General features: G+C 39.3%; 1 protein-coding gene across 2 annotated transcripts in view; it reads right to left on the bottom strand.

Annotated features, from left to right (window-relative positions):
* Positions 1–4740: 4740 nt before the first annotated feature.
* Positions 4741–22712, bottom strand: part of LOC109916821 (beta-1,3-galactosyl-O-glycosyl-glycoprotein beta-1,6-N-acetylglucosaminyltransferase 7-like) — a 46698-nt gene continuing 28726 nt past the window's right edge. Inside the window, exons 3-4 of one of the 2 annotated variants that reach the window (XM_048616028.1) lie at positions 16200–16293; positions 8805–8918 (exon numbers count right to left, since the gene is read on the bottom strand). In XM_048616028.1, coding sequence (XP_048471985.1) covers positions 16241–16293 — 53 coding nt within the window. In that variant the 3' untranslated portion in view covers positions 8805–8918; positions 16200–16240. Of the gene's footprint in view, positions 8919–16199; positions 16294–22712 lie in introns of both variants that reach the window. The other variant, XM_048616022.1, reaches the window with a different exon arrangement.

Here is a 22712-nt window from a genome sequence, read left to right as displayed (position 1 = left end):
CCTCTGATGCTGCTTGGCCTGCTGTGTTCATCCAGCTCTACACCTTGTTATGTCAGTACATTAACCTTGAGCAGAGCTGTTTATGGGACAAATTTCAAAAGACCCACAAGTTCTGCATGTTTAAGTGTTTCAAGTTTTTAAAAGGCCCTTCTTGTATTTTAGTGCTTTCTTCCAGCTGCCACTTAAGCTTTCAAGAGCCTTTCCTCCAGTTGTGATTATTTATTTATTCCCTGTTTGCCCCCTCCCACACCTCATTGAGCTTTGTTGGCATCAGCTATTTGGCCATTAGGGATTCTTACATTTCTATGATAACATGAAGAACTCCAGAGGGATATCAAGCGGTGCCCCATTCACTCCTGACAACACAATATTTCCAGTGAGGCACCTTCCTTCAAAAAAAAAGACTTGTCATATGTAGTGCTTTTTCACAACCATGGAATAGCTTAAAGCACAACTGATTAAGTTTTTTTTTGAAGTGCAGTCATTGATAATATAAATACAACAGGAGCTAATATGTTTACAAGCCTCCACAGTGATGTGATAATGATCAGATGATGTTTTTATGATGTTGACTGAGGGATAAAGTATTGGCCAATACACCAGGGATAACTCCCCCACTGTTCTTTAATATGGTACCATGGGATCTTGCACATCCACTAGGCAAGCAGATGGGGCCTGAGTTTAACATCTCATCTGACAGACAGCGCCTCTGACAGTGCAGCATCCCCTCAGCATTGGAAACATGATTTTTCTCATCAAACCCTGGAATGGGACTTGAAGACAGCCTTGCAAGTCAATGGATGTTTGTGCTGGTGGGAGCTCCTCTTTCCAACTGTCTCAGGAGGAGCATGATTTCTGAGATGTCAATGCTGATCATTAGACTGGAGGGTTCTCTAGAAATTCTCCAGGCAATACTTAAAACACGTTACTTATTATTATGTGGAAGGCAGCTGTAAACAGAATCCAGTTCGGTCGTCATGGGCAATCACTTGCTAACAGGCATTATTGCCCATGAAGGAAATTTCATGTCACTAGTCATGGGTTCTGTGTATTCTTGTGTGGTTGACGAGCCACATTTCCGACCACACATTTGGTTTGTATTTCCGATGGTTGGAATCGGTCCTTGGCATTGAGATTATTGGCATTCCTTTCTCTGGCTCCTTTCCATACTTTCTCTTGTTAAGAAGCCCTATGAAAAAAATTGCGTCCCTTGCTACAAGTCAGTTTCTTCTGAATGAAGGTCTCCCATGTATTGACTTTGTAAGCATCATTTCCCGTATGCGTTGGACTTACTTGCTTACTTACTGGGACTCATTTTTACACTAATAATGAGACATGGTCTTTTATCTTTGAAAAACAAGATATATATTTATAATTCTATGGAACCTGTCTTTCCCTCTAATTTCCCAATGAACCTTGGAGCTCTTAAATTACTATGTTCTCACACTGGTTTAAAATCTGCTTTGGAAACACAAGAAGGTAGTTTATACTACCCCTATTACAGCTAGCCCAACTGAGGTAGAGGCTGTTCTTCTCACTCCTAACGTTCCTGCTTTTTGTGCTGACATTGTTTCCAGAGTGTCAGCCCCTCTGATTCAAGTGGTCCCTTTAAATACAGATCTCTGGGTCATCCCCAAGGACAGTGACTTACTATTGTTTACTATGTCAGCATGGTAACTGACATGCAGACTCCTCCTATGTAGTTAGAGTCATAGAGCATGGAAACAGACCCTTTGATCCACCGTGTCCATGCTGACCAGGTTTCCCAAGCTAAACTAGTCCCATTTACCTATGTCTGGCCTATATACCTCTAAACCTTTTCTATTCATGTACCTGTCCAAATATCTTTTCAATGTTGTAACTGTATCTGCATCTACATCTACTACTTCCTCTGGCAGTTCATTTCAGAGATATGAACCAACCTCTGCATGAAAAAATTGCCCTTCAGGTTCCTTTAAAATCTTTCACCTCTCATCTTAAGAATTATGCCCTCTAGTTTTGAACTCCCCTACCCGAAGAAAAAGACCTTGGCTATTCACCCTATCCATGCCCCTCATGATTTTATAAACCTCTAAAAGGTAACCCCTCAACCTCCTATGCTCCAGTGAAAGGAAATCCCAGCCTCGACTTATAACTCAAACTCTCCAGTCTTGGTAACATCCTTATTAACATCCTTATTAATCATTTCTGCACCCTCTCCAATTAACTAACATAATTTGGTTACTCTATGTAAATGAACAGCTGTTCCAGGAAAACATGTTACAAAAGGCGGTATTGGATATTATAATTTCCCTATTGATTGAGCCAACCTTAGGAGCTGGAATGTCTCAAAAACAGTTTTAATCAAAACTCCAATCTATTGTTCCATCCAAAACCCTGCAGCATTGTCTCAGCAGCATCTATTCAAGATGTGAAGGTATCAGTGTTATTCTGGGGTGGACAAACTCAGAAAATCACACGACAATAGGTTATTGTCCAACAGGTTTATTTGAATCAGAAATAGTAGGAACTGCAGATGCTGGAGAATCTGAGAAAACAAGGTGTGGAGCTGGATGAACACAGCAGGCCAAGCAGCATCAGAGGAGCAGGAAGTCTGACGTTGCGGGCCTAGACCCTGCTGTGTTCATCCAACTCCACATCTTGTTATTTCAGGTTTATTTGAATACCTGCTCAAATAAACCTGTGGTACTATAACCTGGTGTCATGTGATTTCTACATCCATTCAATGCAGTCAATTAAGGGTAAGTGGTTTGCATATCTGTCTAGCTTGATCTAATTTGAAAGTGAATTTTGCAAGCTTTCTCACTTACTATTTGTTCCCTTCCCAGTGTGCCATTCAGTCGGTCAAAAGAGCTGTTATTTTATTAGAAAGGGATATTCCACTACCTACAACTCCCCCCTTTTGAACCAGTTATTTACTGATTTGGTTCAAAATTTAGTTAGCTGGTGGCATAAGGTGAGTGTCACTGCCATTCTGTGAATGTCTGCCAGTTTGATTAGACCTATGCACGTGGGGATGAGAGGACTCGTACAGGTGGTGGTATTGTGCCCATTACATGCTGCTACCCCATACTGGTATTCCTTTAGCGACGATATGACACAGTATTTACCTCTGTAGACATCTTTAGTGATATTGGTTGTCAGATTGTGAGCCTTGGTTTTGGTACCATTTAATTTAATCCTGTATCCACAAAGTGCATATTCTTCAAAAATAAAAGTGTTTTAAGTGTCACACATTTGAGTGACGAGAGGATAATAATGCACTCTTCCCAGAGACTAGAGAATTGAACCTACAGATTAGCTTGCTCACACACATTATAACAAAATTTCTTTTCTATATATTGTGACATTATAAAAGCATTTGTAGACTGTAAAAATCCACCTTCAGTTGGTTGTGGAACTGGAGTCAAATCTTCCTAGTTCATATATTTTCTTATCTCTAGGGCCCAGAATATGGATGTCCAAATTGAGTAAGTTGAGAATGATATCAAATATCAAAAACAGAAATTGCTGGAGAAACTCAGCAGGTTAGGCAGCATCTGCAGGAAGAAAGCAGAGTTAATATTTCAATCTGGTGACTCTCCATTAGAACTTTTAAACATCCTCCATTATCATAAATATCACTGCAGTCTGAATTGTATACCACTGACATTATAGAAAGAAAATGGTTACCAAGAACCCAATGACACATGTAAAAAATACAATATTAGTCCATATCATTAGGCTCAAGTGAAAAACAAGATGGCCATGCCAGCATTCCAGCTCCTGAGCCTGTCTGCTTCAGACCAGCCACTTCCTTCCTTCTTCCTTATGCCTTTTATCTTCTTTGTCTTCATCTTCTCCCTGTTGGCAGTGACAGAGAAGCAACATCTGAGGGCAGATGGAGTGGGATGCCTGGCAAGGCAATGGCCTGGCCTGGAAGCAGAGCCAAAGACTCCTGATTGCAGCAGGCCCACAGCAGAGACTCCTGACACAGCATGGTATGTCGAAGTGGGGACCCCTGGTTATTGTTGAGGCAGCAGCAGCAGCTCCTGGTTGCAGTAGGCCATGAGTTGGGGATTCCTGGTTATTGGCAAGGTAGCAGCAGCAGACTGAGGGACACCTGGTTGCGGGTCGAGTGCACGTTAAGCACGGCACCTGGCTCTGGCATTGGTGGAAGCACGATGAGCCCAGCGGTGAAGAGATGGCACCCGAAGAGTGGCAACCACGTTGGTGGGTCTGGAGCAGGCAGCAAGGCAGTGGAGGAGGGGTAGCAGCACAGGTGTCGTTGGTGAGCCAGATCAGGACTCATAGCAGAAACAGCGGAACACAGATTGACACTCTTTCAGTGATATCTTTTTATTTTTATTCTTAAACTATTCAAAATGGCACCTGATTGTGGTGACAGTTGAAGCATTTCACTGTATTTTACTGTATTATTCACTGTAAAATACAAGTGACAATAAATCATTCAATGCAAAACAATTACATTTGAAGAAAGTCATTACAGCAAAGAAGACCGATTCTGCCCATGAAGTCCATGCCTGGATGAAATTTAAAGGGAATGTTATGGTTACTTCACATAATACATTCCTTCTATATACATTTTATCGAACCTTTCAATCAGTGGTTATTTGGATGCTAGCTGTGTTGCCTGTAAAATATTCTATATAGACTAGTTTATTACTCAAAACCTGTTTATCCAGGTGTCTATTGAATCAGTGCCAGTTGCAAAAAAAATCAAAAATTCAGTGTTATCGTGTTAAAGGCTTATTTATTGTCATTATTCATATTTCATCCATGTACATCATTTGCATGTACTTCCAATGGGGATACAAGATGTGTGTTAAAAAGCATAAAAGGTGAAGAATGTAACATTCAGTCAACCATCAAAATGCTGATCAAGATCTTGAAGCTTGTGACAATTACTGTGATTAAAAGATCTATTACATTAGTGTTGATTAATCCAGTAATGTTAGCACATGAACAATAAACATTCATATATTACATTGAATTTAGCAACATATTTAAAACAGAATCACCTGACACCTGCAATAAAATAGCAGATAGTGGAATATGAAACTAATTAACTGTAATTTCTAGACTACAAACACCATTGTGGTACAAGAAACAAGTACTTTATTTTGTCAACAGTTTACCACAGTGCACATGATTAACCATTCACTTTCTGTTTACATGATGATTATGCTGTCAACTGAACATCGTAAACACAATTCTTTACTAAAAAAAATGGAAAATACACAAACTAAAGTACAGTACCAATTGTCGGGGTTGGGGGAAGACATGTAGCCAGCACTGCAGTGAACAACATGCACAAACATTGCACTGTTTGCCTAATTTTACAAGTACATCACTGGTTAAAATCATTCCTTTTGCTTATATACTAAGAATATCTTCACCTTCACTTTTACAGTCCTCCCACAAACCTAAGGCAAAATTACATTATACCAGTAGTACCCATGCAAGTGGCTTCACAGTCAAAAGTGAACAGACTTTTAGGTGAATCAAGAGTCAGGGACCAAGCTGACTCTGGAATAAAGTGGTTCCTTTGACAGCCAGGTCAGGAATTGCAAATTTAGATTTTTTACAAGGGAACACCACTTTACACTGACACTACAGATGTAATGTAAACATACAATTTTACTTACCCTTTCTACAGACAGAATAGATTTAGCTCCCTTTATATTTAAACTGATCAGTTCTGTATTTGTTGAAGATAACACTGCAACATGTTGAACATTTCCCATTCTTTGGCTTCCACACAGCTCAGAAGATCACCAGCAAGTGTTTACATCTAAGACTTCCACGAGTAAACAAAAGTCTAACCTACAAAGTGGTCGTCAGCATCTCATTCCTGCACGGCAGTGAAACTGCGGACTGTGTATTAGTGACACACAGGATCTCAACAGAAATTCTAACAGCAATGTTGCCACCACATTGGGGCAGCACGGTGGCACAGTTGTTACCATTGTGCTGACTCACAGAACCAGGGACCGGGTTCCATTCCAGCCTTGACTATCTGCGTGGAGTTTGCATGTTCTCCCAGTGTCTGCATGGGTTTCCACCAGGTGCTCCAGTTTTCTCCGTCGGTCCAAAGATGTGCAGGTTAGGTGGATTGGCGAAGCTAAGTTGCCCCATAGTGTTCAGATTTGAGCAGGCTAGGTGACTTAGCCATGGGAAATACAGGGATAGGGTAAGGGAGCTGGCTCTGGGTAGGTTGCTTTTCGGGGAGTCGGTGCAGACTCGGTGGACCGAATGGCCTGTATCTGGACTGCATGGATTCTTTGATTCTATGACACTCTGTTTAATGGGAGGACCATCAAACAAACACTGGTGTCTTTCTTGAAACCAGGTCTACAAGTATTCAGGCAAAACACACACAATGGACAGGACACTGCCTGGATGGCACAACATCTCCCCCTCAGGTCCTTGCCAGTGTTCGGGGAGGACAAAGAAAACACTACAAAAACATTCTAAGGTTCAAGTACAGCAGCGTTGGCGCAAGTGACTGCATGGAGCTCATTTATAAATCGTTTAAAACAGCAATAACTTGCCCATTGAGTTGCATCGTGCCGAGTCGAAATGCCTTAAACAACAAGACAGAGTGGCAGTAGAAAAAAAAGGAAACAAATCCTGCACTTTGGGTTCCATACTTCATAAGATTTCCTTCCCTTCATGTCAAAAGATCTGCAAGTTGAGAATCAGCCTGAACAGTCACATGAAGACCCACAGAAGAAACTTATGTCCCTGACTAAATGTCATGTTCAAATCAAGGGGCTGCCAACAAGAATTGATCTTATTCACATTGCCTTTCTTTGACATTTGTTTTCAGTGCACCTGCAATTGTGCAAATATTGATCCAATGTAGATATAATACTTCAGGTTGTGCTTTACCAGTGGTTTACAGATTGTGACAACTCTTTCTTTGGATTTATACTTGGTCCATCAAACTATAGTTTCTTAAATATTCTAAGTGCTTCTGTAATATTTCCCATTCACCGAGATTCTTCTTTCAATATTAGATTCCACCAAATCCAAAACTGCTATCTGTATCCTATTCCTCACAAAATCCTGTTCCCAGTAATCTCTGTTCTTTGTGATCTATACTGGTTCACATTTTCCAAATGTAAAGTTCTCCTCCTTGCGTTTAAATGTTTTTATGGCTTTGCACATCCCTGTAACTTGCTCCTACCTCCAATCCAAAGAACTCTGTATTCTTCTGATTGCAATTTATTAATATCAGCCTTTCCCTTCAGCCCATCATTCAGAACTATACCTTCAGTTACCTAGGCTTTCGGACTCTGGAATTCCCTCATTAAATCTTTTCACTTTTTAAAGACTCTTTTTAAATCTCTCTCCTTGACTGAGCACTTTATTATCCCTTGTAGCAGCTCATTCTTTAATTTGCCATTAATTCAAACTGAATTATTTATCTTTGAAGTGCCTTTGTATTTGTAGCTATATCAAAAGTACATTATAAATGCACAACGATTTCCTTTATATTCCTTATCAATAACCAGTTATTTTCTCACTATACAATGTTGTCACATTTTACAACATCAATGGTAATTTAACTTTTCAATTATGACTTGCAATACTTGCAACATTTCCAACATAGTCAAAAATACCAGCAGAGTCACCCACATAAAATTCCTTTTGTTTTGAGCGATTCTGTTATAATTAAAATTACTAATAAATACCCCCATTTTCTCATCAATAATAAAATTAATACATCGTCTTACACAAATTTCAATACCTTTGGTTTTCATTACTTCCTTAAACCGTGTGATGAATCTCATCACAGGCTTTCTAAACGAATATCCATTTTTTTCATCCTCTAAATAATTGTTACATCCTTAGAAAATGCCGGTAAAATTTGTTAAACATATTTTCCTTTAATTGAGATGTTAACTTAGATGTTCTTAAATTGATACCTTAATACTTATTTCCAATGTTTACCCACCAGAGTTACATTATTAAATCATTTATAATTCCTTAGATACTGCATTAGAATTTTTATAAAAAAAACAATTCCGACGATGTCTCTTGCAATCCCATGTTTGAGTTGCCAGGTCTAATGCTCCTTTAAGTTTGTTAATGGAGTCCATTTTGTTTAGTGCCTTTGGATTTTCCGAAAGCTTTCTCCCCACCTTGCTCATATTTTCTTTTGGAGTTTACAGGCTGGTGGTATTTGGTTTGCGTGGTATTCTCAAGTAGGCAATCAACATACTCTATGGAAAGTAATCTATACTCCCACCATCTTGTCAACTCTTCTAAGAATGGGAAAGTGAAGAGTACCAAGTGAAGGAGGCACTGAGCAGGCAGAAGAAAGGAGGGAAAATATTGTTTTTCTGCATCTGCTAGCAGATGATTGCACATTAGTGACAGCAGTGATGGGAATGCTGACCATCCATTCATTCTCTTCACTTATAAATGATGTCCTGCACAAAAACCAATAATTTAAATATGAAAAATAAACTTTCAAGGTGATACAAATTGAAGGGCAGAGGAAAGACATGAGGGAAGCAATTAAATTCAAAAAGGAAGATGAGAAAATATTTTCCATCTAATCAATGACAGATAAACAGCTTCCTTTTAGGATTAGAGAAGGGATGCGGGACACAAAAACTCTTCTTTCTCTTGCTTCTTTTATAACTAAGGATCCGTATATCACTTCAAGGGGATGCTGCAGTCATTGCCTTCAATATTAAAGAAACACTTGTTATTCTTAATGTACCATTCTTGCTGAATTGGTACTTCAGAAGAAGACAAAGTCCTTGGTCTTAACCACCGCTCCAAGCACTGTGCCACTAGTGGGTGGCTGTTGACTTCAAACTTGTTTGCAAATAAAAAGTCCTTTTGAACAAGCCACTCCAGGTCTCCCAAACCATAGACACAGATGTTGCGAACATAGTGACCTGAAGCAAACAAAAGAGATGAAAAAGGCATCTTAGATTTATATACAGTGCTAGTGGTAAGTTTTATGACTATGACATCGCAATATTATCACCACAATTGAAAAAACTGACCAGCATTTGTCTGTGTCCTAAAAGATAAAAGGACATTCACCAATATTGATCAAACGAAATAAAATGGACGTACCCGAGTTTCGTAAAACAAAAAATCACCAGGTCAGTTTTCTCAGTAAAGCATAGTAATAGTGGAAGGAAATTGCTTCCTGAAAAGACTGCTCTCACGGGTTATTTACTAAACTGGCTGACCTTCACCAAGGTTGGGACTATCTTTCCCGAAGGAGTGAAAAACTCACAATGAAGTTGATAAGACTGCCCTCAACGTACCATTACTATGAACAGTCTCAACAGAGTCGGTTGCAACGTTATTTTTCGAGGTGGTCGGTAACATGCAATGTACCTCCTAAAATTAAGCTCTGACAATTTTTTTTTAAAAAAGTTTAAGAAAGGTGGTCTCTCACTGAAACACAAACATGCAAACTTGCAGATTTAGTTTTAACAATAAAACTAAAACGATTATTAGACAAAGGAATGAAGATAAAATAGAATAAACCAAGCTATACAACACAATTTACAAGATTTCAAAATACATGAGCAGAAATCACTGGATATACTCAGCAGGTCTGGCAGTATCTGTGGAGAGTGCACCAGTTATCGAAGTTCTATAACACTTCTTTGAAACTCCTTTAAATTAATGCCTTTCAATATTTGCTCTCTCCCATTGTAAAACTTACAACGCAAAAATATTCCTATCATCACTCCATGAGTGCCTCCTGTCATTTGGTTTATAGAATTCCTACAATGTGGAAACAGGCCATTCAGCGCATTGGGTCCACACCGACCCCCCAAAGAGCATTCCACCCAGATTCACCCCCTTAACCTATTACCCTGCATTTCCCTTGGCTGATCCACCTAGCCTGCACAACCCTGGACTGTGCAGACAATTTAGCATGGCCAATCCACTTAAACTGCACATCTTTGGACTGTGGAAGAAAACCAGAGGAAACCCACGCAGAATGTCGGTATGGAGTTTGCGCAGTCACCCAAGTGTGGAATTGAAGCATTGCTAACCACTGAGCCACTGTGCCGCCCAGTTGCTGCACATACTGGTTTAAAAATGATGGCTTCAGAAAGCATAACAAGTTACTGGTTAAATTATACATAATAAAATTAATACACCGTCTTATTAAAATCATACAGAAAGACCTTGAGCCAATTATCTCTAGTTTAAAATCCAAACACTATTGTGAATTCTACGAATACATATTAATCACACTTTACGTCACTGTTGGGATGAGTGGCGAGTATTATGTAGGAATTCATTTGGGCCCCTATAATAGGGGATGATTTTCATATTGAAATTGGGCTGTGCATGTTGAGAAAATCTATGCTTGTAATGTGTATTGTGTAAATAAAAGCTTAAAATGTCAAATAATTTGCTCCTGGGCTGATACCAGAGTCAAGGGTTTCTAGATATTAAAAAGACAGCAGTGGATGTTTGATTTAAAGTTGGGAACTAAAAAAAAATTCAGGCAGGAATACTAAAATTCTTGTGGGCATTGATGAAAACAGCAAAACCCATATACAAATGGTTCGGTTAAAGACTGGGGTAAAATCACTGCCCAATGTTCTCAAAATTTGAACCACACGACCAGTGCAAGAATGCGGAGGATACATGGACAGGGGTTGCACTGAATCAAAGAGATAAGAAGCTATGGTCACAGTATTGTTGTTTATCATTAAGTAGTAAAAGCATAAGTATTTTGACAGATAGACATCCATTAGCTGGATCATGAAGCCTGGACATTTTATTAGAGTTTTTGGATAATGCTTACAAGAAAGATGGTCTTTTAAATGAGACATGGTCAGAATTTGATGGATGTCAGGAATCAGATGGCCATTCCATGGAGTATAATCACGGACTTTAACAGATCATGAAAAAGAATAGCAAGATTCAGGTTAGGAATTCCTGGATAAATACTAGCATTTAAATGACTAGTTTATGCTAAAGTACAACATGGACAGGCAACTCATTTTAAATTGTTTGTGAATGTTCGAGGCATCTTCATTGGATTACATGGACTGCCTTACAAATAACTTCCTGGGCCAAAAATTACTTCCTTCTAACATCACAGAACAAATGAAACATTTTGCCTTCAAACAGGGAACTGGAGACAATGATCAGCTTTCAACACAGTCCCAAAACAGATGCAGGTGTCATGTCAACAGAAAAAAGACTAAGCATGGGCAAAATGAGGACAACAAGCACCTTTAGCAGGTCTTGCGGTTACAGCAAAAGATAAAAATAATGGGTGAATGAATAGTAGCATTGCACACAGAACTGCTGATAGGTGCTTCAAGTGTGACATGAAGTACTATTATGAGCAAAGTGCCCAAGCAAAGTGGTAACCTTGACTTAAGGTTCCAAGTAAGGACAGACTGATAATGAGGACTATGGATGGGCTAATAATAATGAATCTGAACAAATTATGCTGCTCAGATGTTTTAGACCGTGATAAATTTGATAGCCCTGGACTCCTTTAACTCTACAGTTTTAGATACTGCTGATTTGCATTCAACATACACGACTGGTTAAATATTTTACTTCACTCATAGCTAGCATCAATGTCAGGTCAAAGAATGCTTGTTGGTGATGTACAATACAGATCAGTAAAAAGAATTGTAAATTCATACAATCTCTTGCAAGATATATTTAGTCAATAGCATAGCTGTCAGAAAGGCACAATGAAACAAGACAAGGAGAATGACAACGATTTTCAGAAAGTATTGGGTCTGCAGTTTACCCAGTCAAGATATTGCATCACTGAAAAAATCCTGCTGCTCTGTAGAGTGTAAGTATTAACAGTATTGAATGGGAAGAATGAGAGGTTTAAAAAAAGTCTGAATTTACACAGATAATACGCTTACCCTACTTGTCAAAGGTTAAAAAAATCCATCTAAAAGATGTAGGTGTAGTTGGTAAAAGATTGAAAGGAGGCTAATAGAACAGACCGGTCTGAATTGAAAAATCTGTAAAACATATCAAAGGACAGCATCATTTCCTGTTGTAGCTTTTTTTTACATTTAGACACATTACAATGGATTCAGGGCAGGTCTGACTCAAACCTGGGATATCCTGTACCAGAGCTAGGAACAATGCCACGACAGTCTCCAATTCCTATTGTAAGCCTTCAAATGATATGCAACTTTAATGAAGCCATGAATTTAAATGGATGGAGCAAAGATGGGAATACTTTCTCCTCAACACTTACAGACTGACAAGCAGATTTAGTCTTTCTGCAAAAATACCTTGTAATAACCCTGATGTTCTTGCAGACAAAATCATAGAGAAATGAATAAGAACCAAACTCGGGAAACTAGAAAAATTTCTGACTGATAATAGAGGAGAATTTGACTACTGTGAGTTCAGAAACATGCATACAAGTATAAACTTCATGGCCATCAGTAACGCAGCTGAACAGCCTCGCCAACGGACTTTGCGAAACCAATCAAGGAGTGATTGATGAAATGCTGAATAAAATTTTAAACTGATCATCCAGACTGCAAATTGACATGAATCTGGCATGGAACATTCATGCAAAGAATTCCTTTGTGATGTTTGGAGGATATAGTCTTCATCTTTTAGTCTGCGGGTAAAATCACAAATTGATTTCTGTCTGAGAGATAGTTCTCCATCTCTAGAAAGAACTATGTAAGGGACCACATTTTTCATTTTTGGGGCTATAAACTGGAATAGAGTCAGAATAGCATAAAGTTTAATCAAGTGGTACACATTTTTAGCTGTGCAAGATAAGGTTGCTTCTAGAAGTAGTTACTTTGAGATTGCTTCTCACAATCGCTTTTGATTTCAGCACGCTGTTGACGATAATGCAATGGTCACTTCTCACTTTGATCCATGAACCTGGGTCTTTTCTGGTTAGAATTCCTTCTCTTAAGCTTCCTTGTCTTTTCAGTTGGCAAGTTCTGGATGTCTCGGATTGTTACAAAACTGTAAATGCAGGGCAAAAATGGGAGGCTATCAGCTACTTTCCTGAAGTCAGTGACTTGAACTGAAAACATTTCTCTTCCCCAACTCTCCATGAAAATGGAGAGACAAAAAACCCAAGAGACTTAAAAAGAAGGAATTTGAACAAGAACAAACTTAGGTCCATTAACCAATTATCCTAGTGAAAAACAATGACCACTTTATGGTCAAAATCCTGGCAAAGTAGCAACACCTATATCCCATGAATGAAGTAAATAGTTTACATGCAAGAAGGTGGCATTTCATTCAGGCTGAAGTCTCAGAGAAAATGGGGAGAGCACAGAGGCATTGTCAAGGCTTTCTGAAGCACAATTCAGTTCAAGATGCTCAGCATGCTACAAAGAGAGGATCACAGGAAACGGAAAGGCTTTTGTAAGATAAGAGGTTGTGATGGGAGGATAATACTTAACAGTTTAATTGCCATGTTTAGTAACAGTCATTCCTTACCATTAAATCAGAATTAATTGCAACATTACTGACCCTGAATGGCTGAACGTAGTAAACACCTTGTATCACATTGCTCATGATAAAACTCCCGAGCAACAGAACGCGGTGGATCAGAGACTGCGTAGTGTTAAAGTGAGTGACCATGACACATTACATCCATGAGACAACGAGCTACTTGAGTGACTGGTGTTCCAGAGGGCACAATGATTGAAGGGATGTGGCAAATGTGGGACATGCAGGAAAAGCTACCTGCAAGTTTAAATATTGGTTCAACGTTCAGGATGATGGTCAAGCTGACAGGACAATGGACAGACAAAATGGTACTAAAAGATGTCAAGTAAGAAAGCACAGTGAAGGTACTGATAAGTGAGTGAAAGCAACTCTAGTACTGTGTCAGAAAATGGTTATACATCATTGCAAGATCCAATGGTGCAAAATGGAAATCTTGTAGTTTTAGTCTCAACAGACGAAAACATGAAAGTAAAGGTCGTAACTTGACAGATTAGATGTAGTAGTAAAGAGCATGGAAAACTCGTTAACAGAACTGGAAACAGACATCCTTTGGATCATGACATTTTGGATGCCACTCAAAAACTTGAGGATAGGGCAGTGAACAGGTAGAACAAAGGGAATCAGATAAGGGCAACTAGCTTTTTCAGAGAAAGGAAATCCCTCAAAGAACTAGATGCAAATCAACAATTGTCATCTTCAACAGATGAGCAATGAGTACTGGTGAAGATAGGGGCGGCGGGGGTGGTACTTGCTCATTCTTCAAGGCATGCATAGCTGAGAAGTGAGAACAATGCAGCACTTCTTCAGTGATTCTTTGAAGATGTGTGCCTATAATTTATGATCTTTTCTTTAGGAGGGGTTTGAATCCACAACCATCCACCAATGTGATATGGTGTTGATCTACTGTAAACTGTGGTTCTCCCCAACCATAAGAATATTTTTTAAAAAAATTCACAGATTACTGTATAGGAGGAGAAGATGTGGAGCAGAAATGAGAGGAAACAAAACACTGAAACAATTAAAGTTCATAAGGATGAGCAGCAACTTAGTGACTCATTATACATTAAGCAAAACCCCCAATGTCACCACCAACAGTTAAAAGCATGGATTTGATTTAGTCAGTTGTAATGCAAATAGAAAGCTACCAGCTGCCTGCCTGGAACATGACTCTAAAAATGGATGGATCAAGCAGCTACTTTTAGTGAGAAACATAGTTTTACATCCACTTCATAGATGGTTTTGAAAGAAGCAAGTTTATTTTTTGATTCACTCGTGGGATGTGGGACATGGGCATTGCTGGCTGGCCAGCATTATTGCGTGTCCCCTTAGTTGCCCTTGAGAAGGTGGTAGTGAGCTGCCTTCTTGAACCACTGCGGTCCACATGCTGTAGGCTGACCCACAATGTCCTTAGGAAGGAAATTCCAGGATTTTAACCCGGTGATAGTGAAGGAATGGCAATATGTTTCTAAGTCAGGATGGCGAGTGGCTTGGAGGGGAACTTGCAAATTGCAGGTATCAGCTGCCTTTGTCCTTCAAGAAGGAAGTGGTCATTTGTTTGGAAGGTGTTGTCTAAAAATCCTTGGTGAATCTCTGAGGTGCACCTTATAGATAGCACACACTGCTGCCTACTAAACAATGGTGGAGGGACTGGATTCTTGTGAATGTCATGCCAATCAAGCAAGCTGTTTTGTTCTGGATGGTGTCAAGCTTCTTGAATGTTGTTGGAGCTGCACGCATCCAGGCAAGTAGGGAGGATTTCATTACACTGCTAACTTGTGTCTTATAGATGATGGACAAGACTTTGGGGAGTCAGGTAGTGAGTTACTTGCTGCAGCACTCCTAGACTCAGCTATGGGATTGGAATGTTTGGAGGGCTTTCTAATACTGCACTGTTTTGTTTGGGCCTGTTAGGCAAGTCACAAACTAGTTTGACTAGATTTATATTGTACTTTAATTAAATGAAAAAAAAAACACATTTGGAATGCCTGTTAAAAGTAGACAGTGTTAGAGAGAAGTGCTTGGTCAGGCATCGCACAAAATACAACCAGTCAACATTACCAAATTATTAAACACTTTCAATATAGTCTACATAAGGCTAAGATCCAACTAAATTTGAAGACAATTATCATCTTTAAGATTAGATTCAGTGGCATTCACTTTCAATTTGACACCTTCATTTACCTGGGTTTCAGACATTTTATATCACCTGTTCTTTGGGTCTCACATCCTGACCAATTTTCTTGAAATTCAACGGATACAAGCAACTGAAGGTCTCTGTGCAGGCCAAGCAAAAATTGGACCCTTATACTCAACGTGTGTAAATCATCTGTCTGCTCCAAACAAATATGGGTATAATATGAAGAGGAATGAATTTCTCCCTTCAGAGGATCATTAATCTTTGGAATTGCTCTCACACAAGTTTAGAACGCAAAGTCTACAATTTCAGGTGTAAATAACACTGAATTCCTGTCTCAGCACACTTCAAGACGAGCTCCACCTTGTGACAGAGTTGGGAAATGTTCTGCCTACGTATTTGACAAAATATCAACCTTCAGTGTGTAGCTCTGCAAGGAGCATTTTCGAAAAAGATTTCTTCCTTTTGGGAATGTGGACTAAAAACTGGGAAAAGATACTGCTTTAAATCAAGGAAACTGTGGAATAAGATGTTGTAGTTTTTCAAATTAATTACTGGAATTCAATGCGAACTGTATCTACGACAATACCTTATTTAAACTTCCTTCAGTGACAATGAAAGGGCGAATCCTCAACCGGTTAATGAAAGACACTGGCACTCCCACAACCACATGTCCTTAGAGTCTAAAGGAATGAAAAGAAAATAACTCGACATCTTCAATCCGAACTAACAAGGTGTAGAGCTGGATGAACACAGCAGGCCAAGCAGCATCAGAGGAGCAGGAAAGCTGACGTTTTGGACCTAGACCCGAACTGGTTGTTTTTGCAGTTCAGCCTCTTGTGTAGGAAATTCAGAAGCATTAACACTAGAATGCTTTGCCATGCTTGTAAATCTGTCTTGTATTTGGGTTATGTATATTTTTGGACCTTTTCACCTTCCCCACCCATTATCATCGTCATGGTGTGCGTGTTCACTTGTTCATGTACGTGTGTAGAGAAGTTTGTAAAAGGGACCGACTTGGTGTTATAGAGTTAAGTAAGCAGTTCATGTTTCTTTCTTGTCATTGGTTAAAAAGTGTGATTACAATACTTACTTTCTTGTTAATGAAAGAGTCTAGCATTCAGTTAGGTAAATTTGGGCAATTTGGTGGTTTAATCAAATCTGCACATTTGTGACAATTCCAGAAATAGTGGGGCTCAATTTCCAGCTCACTATCCTAGTGAGTCATGATACTTCTGCTATTAATCTTGAGCACATCACCTAGAAAAGGTCAAAAACTGGTCTTACTTCAAATTAAAATAAACACATTCAGAATGCTTACATTTAATCAGGTAAACACTGCGTTGGGGAGAAGTGCTTGGTTTCACCGGACTTGATTTTAGTGAATTTCAAAAACTATAAATGCCTTTCCAATAACTGCACACAATCGATATGGATATCATTCCCTGTTGTCACGATGAGGATCACTTATTGAAGGGCATATTACTGGTATAATTGCAAGCGACATCATTGATAATCATACCCAAAATGTCATATTTACTAACAGACTATTACAGCTCATAGGAAACAACTGTACCTTATCTTCTAAACAAAGATGAATGTCATACTTTTAATGCAAAGAACTTCCCCTAAAATTGATATTTCTGATTCCTGCTTAATGTGAATTCCTCTTCCTCTAACATGACATACTGCAGTGTTTCTGTAACTGACAGTCAAATATTCCTCACCAAAGCGGTTTACTTTTTCAGTCTCCTCCTCTCACCTCCAAAACAGTGACTCCTTGTCACAAATGGATTTTGTGGATGTCAGTTGCTCTCTTACCTTGTGACCAAGCGACCATTATTCACATAACCCAAATACAAGACATATTTACAGGCATGGCAAAGCATTCTAGTGTTAATGCTTCTGAATTTCCTACACAAAAGGCTGAACTGCAAGAACTCAATTGATTTCTATCTAGAAGAGATTGATTGTAGCACTCATACCACTGTCCGAGTTTAAATTAAAAGAAACACTAAAAAAAGGAAGCAAGGCTAATCATCTCGTCTGTCCTTACACCAGCCTTCTCTTTCCAACATTAGAACATTCAATGAGTCCTTAAGTAGTTATTTTGTCCTTTTTCAGTCATCATTCCATTTCATACGTTGAAATATTACAAGTCCAAAACTTGTCTTCTCCGATTGTGCTCCATTATCAGACACTCATGGTTTAATCTGAATTAATGGTACAGATTTATTGGCACTAGATTCCTGCAAAGAATTTTCATAACTGACAGTCAAAGTACCTCACTGCAAAAGAATAGTGAAGTTGTTCACTTTGGAAGGAAGAATGAAAGAGCACAGAATTACTTAAATGGAGAACAACGGTGGAATTGAAGTGCAGATGGATTAAAGGTGTTCTGGTGCACAAGTCACAAAGAGTTAGTGTTCCGGTAATCAAAGCAGCTAATAGGTTGCTACTCTACAAAAGGAATTAAGCATAAAAGTAAAGATGTAATGCCTCACTTATACAGGGTGGTAGTGGGAATATACCTCAAATACTGTTTGCAGGAAGGAGGTAAATGTACTGGAGTCAGTTCGGAGAAGATTTATTCAATTAACACCCGTGTAATTAATAGGTTGTCTTGTGAGGGCAGGCTGGACAGCTAGAATATGTTTCTACTGGAGTTCAGAAGAGTGGAGGGTGACTCAATTGAAGCATATGAAGAAGCTGAATGGTAGGCATGGAAAGGAAAACCAAAAAAACTGTGGATGCTGTAAATCAGAAACAAAAATAGAAGTTGCTGGAAAAAGCTCAGCAGGTTTGGCAGCACCTGTGAAGAGAAATCAGAGTTAATGTTTTGGGTCCAGTGACCCTTCCTCAGAACTGATGGTGGCTAGGAAAATATCAGTTTATATGCAGAAGATAGGGTGTGTGTGGGGGGGGCGTGGAGTAAAATGATAGGTGGGGACAGAGACCAAAGAGAGAGAAGAACTGTTGGACAGTCAAAGGAGTGGATAACGATCTGGCTCGGAGGGTGAATAGCTGTTAAGGGAGACTGTTAGGGGCTAACAATAGGTGGTTTGTAACGGCAGACTGTGAGATAACAAGGTCTGGTGTGTCAGGTAGAGGACTAGGATATGGGAGAGTTCAGGGCCTACAATTATTGAACTTCATTATGAGTCCGGAGGGCTGCAGGGTCCCCAAGCAGAAAATGAGGTGTTGTTCTTCCAGCTTGCGCTGAGCTTCTCTGGAACACTACAGCAAGCAGTGGAATGAAAGGAAAGTTTCCTTCTGTGGGTCAGTCCAGAACTAGTGGGCACTGTTATAAAATTAGGGGTTATACTTTTAGGGTAGAGATAAGGGGATTTTCTTTCCTCTGAAGGCTGGGACATTTTGGAATATCTCAACCTCAGAAAATGATTGAGGTGGGGTTGTTAAGTATTTTCAAGGCAGAAGTAGACAGATTTTTGTTAAGTATGAGAACCAAAGATTAACTGAAGATAGATGGGAATGCGGACCCTGAAATGGGGTGGATTGGGGGTGGGGGTGGTGGTTCCTGAATGGTCTGCTTCTGTTTCTAATTTTTTCATTCATAAAAGGTTGCTAATGAATGTCGGTGTAACAAGGTCAGAATTTTACTTAGCAAACATTGTGTCTTTTCTGAAATGCTTTTAATTATTATGCTTATTTAATTATTATGCTTATTTAATTATTGCAGAAAATGAAACTCTTGCATAGATTTTCCATTATAGATACAGTTTAACTTAATATTAGAAACAGATTTAAAGCATGATAAAAATCAAAGTGTGCCATTCATATACAATCTATCATTACCTCATTATCAGGGCTATACAGAGCTCCAGCTATATGGAGGGAACACCATCACAGTGACTGCAGAAATCATGTCCTCAGGATTTGTTAATCTTTCAATGCCATTATTTTCCCTAATACGGTTTGCCTCCTTAATTCAAAAACTGAAATTGCTGAAGAAACTCTGCAGGTCTGCCAGAATTTCTGTTGTGAATGCATCTGTAATTGTTGGCCTCCCTGGAAGGTCAGATACATCTACTTCCCCTACAGTGAAGACTGATACAACTTTATTCAATGAGTGTTTAATTGCTTTTTCTTGCTTGGAGTTTCATGTATAATTTTTTTAAAGAAAAGGGGTCATATTAACTTTGACTACCCTTTTACTATTAAATATAACTGTAAACTATAAAAGCCTCAACATTTATAGCCTTTAATTTATTTTTGAATTCCTTCTTTTCAATTCTTACCAGCTTTTTGACTTTCTTTGCTATTCTTTGCATCTCTTCCTGTTTCTCGGATCCACACTATTCTTCTCATTTTATAGGTCCCTTCCTTTAATTGTATGTTATCCTTCACCAGTTGTACTCACCATGGCTGTTAATATAGTAAGTAGAGCTTATTTGCCCCTTGGTCCTGTATCATTATGTTTTAAAATCTGAAATTGTTTTGATAGTTAACTCAAGTTGGACGATGACTGGTCTGATACTTGATATTTCAAAATTTTTATCAATATGTCCAATCAGGGCTTTGTAAAAGGGTGTTGAGAGAAAAATGTTGTTCATGACTTGTTCCTCAAACTATTTATTTGGTGCAATATCTGCAACATGGTGCGATATGCAAATCTAGCATGTCATGGCTCATTGGGCTAGTGCACTGGAAAATCAAATGTCTCTATTCCCAGATACATTACTGATGTGAAAAGATTTAACCAAATGACCCAAAGTCCCAAATTTAACTGATAAACCCAGGTTAATAAAGTGCCATACAAACCTGTGAGGCAAGTCACCAGTCATGGAATAAAAGGGACAGTAGCAACATGGGTATGAAATTGTCTGAGTGACACAAAACAGAATAATGATCAATGGATGTATTTCAGCTGGACAAAGGCTTGTCATGGTGTTGGGAACATTGGAATTGGTGTAGACCATTCAGCCCCTTCAGCCTGCTCTGCCAATCAATAAGACCATGACTGATCTGTAGCCTAACTCCATAAGCCTCACTTGGGTCCATCTCCTTAAGATAAAAAAAACTGTCTTGGATTTAAATTTAACAATTAGCATTAACCACCATTTGAGAAAGAGTTCCAAACCTCCACTATTCTTTGTATGTAGAAGTGCTTTCTAACATTTCTCCTGAATGGCCTGACTAATTCTTAGACCATACCCCTGGTTCGAGAATCCTCAACCAGCGGAAATATAGTTTATCTACTTCATCTTTCCCAGTTAATACACTGAAGACCTTGATTAGATTACTCCTTAACCCTCTAAGTCCTAGAGAATAAAAGGTCTAATTTGTCTAATTTCTCCTGATACCTTAAACCCCTGAAGTCCAAGGACATCATTGTAAACTGTATTGAACTCCCAGCAGGGCCAAAACAACCATCCTAAGGTGTGGTGCCCAAATCTGATCAATGCTCCAGTGGGGTCAAAGTAGGATCTTGTGTAACTGCAGCATTACGTCTGCTTCCCTGTACTCCAGCCCTTTAGATATGAAAGCCAGCATCCTATTAGCCTTCGACTATTTTCTACATCTGTTCATGGCATAATCTATCAATTTCCTATTGTAATTTTATGCTGTCATCAACACAATCTATAGTGCTGCTCCATTTTGTGTCGTCGGCAAATTTGGATATTTGATTTTTTAAGCCATTATCCAAGTTGTTAATGAATACTGTGGATAACTGTGGCCCCAACACAGGTCCCTGCCGGACACCACTCGTTACGACCTGCCAGTTTGAGTGCTTATCCATCTTTCCTGTCTCTCAAACAATTTTCTATCCATGTCAGTAATTTACCCTCAATTCTGTGGGCTTCCACCTTAGCTAAGGTGTGGGACTTTACCAAAAATTCCCAGGGGTCAGTACTGGGACCCTTGTGTTTCCTGATATATGCTAATGATCTGGATCTTGATATGCAGGGGACAATTTCAGAATTTGTAGATGACATGGAAGATTACAGATGAGTTTCAATACAGAGAAGTGTGAAATGACATACTTTGGTCAGAAGAATGTTAAAAGACAAGATAAAATAGGATGTACAATTCCAAAGGGGTGCAGGAGCAGAGGGACCTGTGGATAGACCATTGAAGGTAGAGACAGCAGTAAAGTATACACACTGTCCTCAGTTTTACTAATGGGGCATAGAGTACAACAGCAAGGAGGTGATTTTGAACTTGTAGAAGATACTTATTAGACCTCAGCTGGACTACTGTATACCATTGTGGCTGTCAGAGTGCAGAAGCAATTTGCAAGAATTGTTCTAGGAATGAGAAACTTCAGTTTTGAGGATAGATTGAAGAAGTTGGGACATTTCCCCTTGGGGAAAAAGCAGAGTGGAAATTTGTTCAGTCTTTTCTGGAGTTGAACATAGAACATTACAGCGCAGTACACGCCCTTTGGCCCTCGATGTTGCGCTGACCTGTGAAACCAATCTGAAGCCCATCTAACCTACACTATTCCATTATCATCCACATGTTTATCCAATGACCATTTAAATGCCCTTAAAGTTGGCAAGTGTACTACTGTTGCAGGCAGGGCATTCCACGCCCAAACTACTCTCTGAGTAAAGAACCTACCTCTGAATCTGTCCTATATCTATCACCCCTCAATTTAAAGCTATGTCCCCTCGTGCTAGCCGTCACCATCCAAGGAAAAAGACTCTCACTGTCCACCCTATCTAATCCTCTGATCATCTTGTAGGTCTCTATTAAGTCACCTCTTAACCTTCCTCTCTCTAACGAAAACAGCCTCAGGTCCCTCAGCCTTTCCTCATAAGACCTTCCCTCCATACCAGGCAACATCCTGGTAAATCTCCTCTGCACCCTTTCCAATGCTTCCACATCCTTCCTATAATGCGGCGACCAGAACTGTATGCAATACTCCAAGTGCGGCCGCACCAGAGTTTTGTACAGCTGCAACATGACCTCATGGCTCCGAAACTCAATCCCTCTACCAATAAAACCTAACACACCGTACGCCTTCTTAACAACCCTATCAACCTGGGTGGCAACTTTCAGTGATCTATGCACATGGACACCGAGATCTCTCTGCTCATCCACACTACCAAGAATCTTACCATTAGCCCAGTACTCT

Source organism: Rhincodon typus, chromosome 2 (assembly GCF_021869965.1).
Source record: "Rhincodon typus isolate 14 chromosome 2, sRhiTyp1.1, whole genome shotgun sequence".
NCBI classification, from domain to species: domain Eukaryota; kingdom Metazoa; phylum Chordata; class Chondrichthyes; order Orectolobiformes; family Rhincodontidae; genus Rhincodon; species Rhincodon typus.
This window is presented reverse-complemented; position numbering and strand designations above follow the sequence as displayed.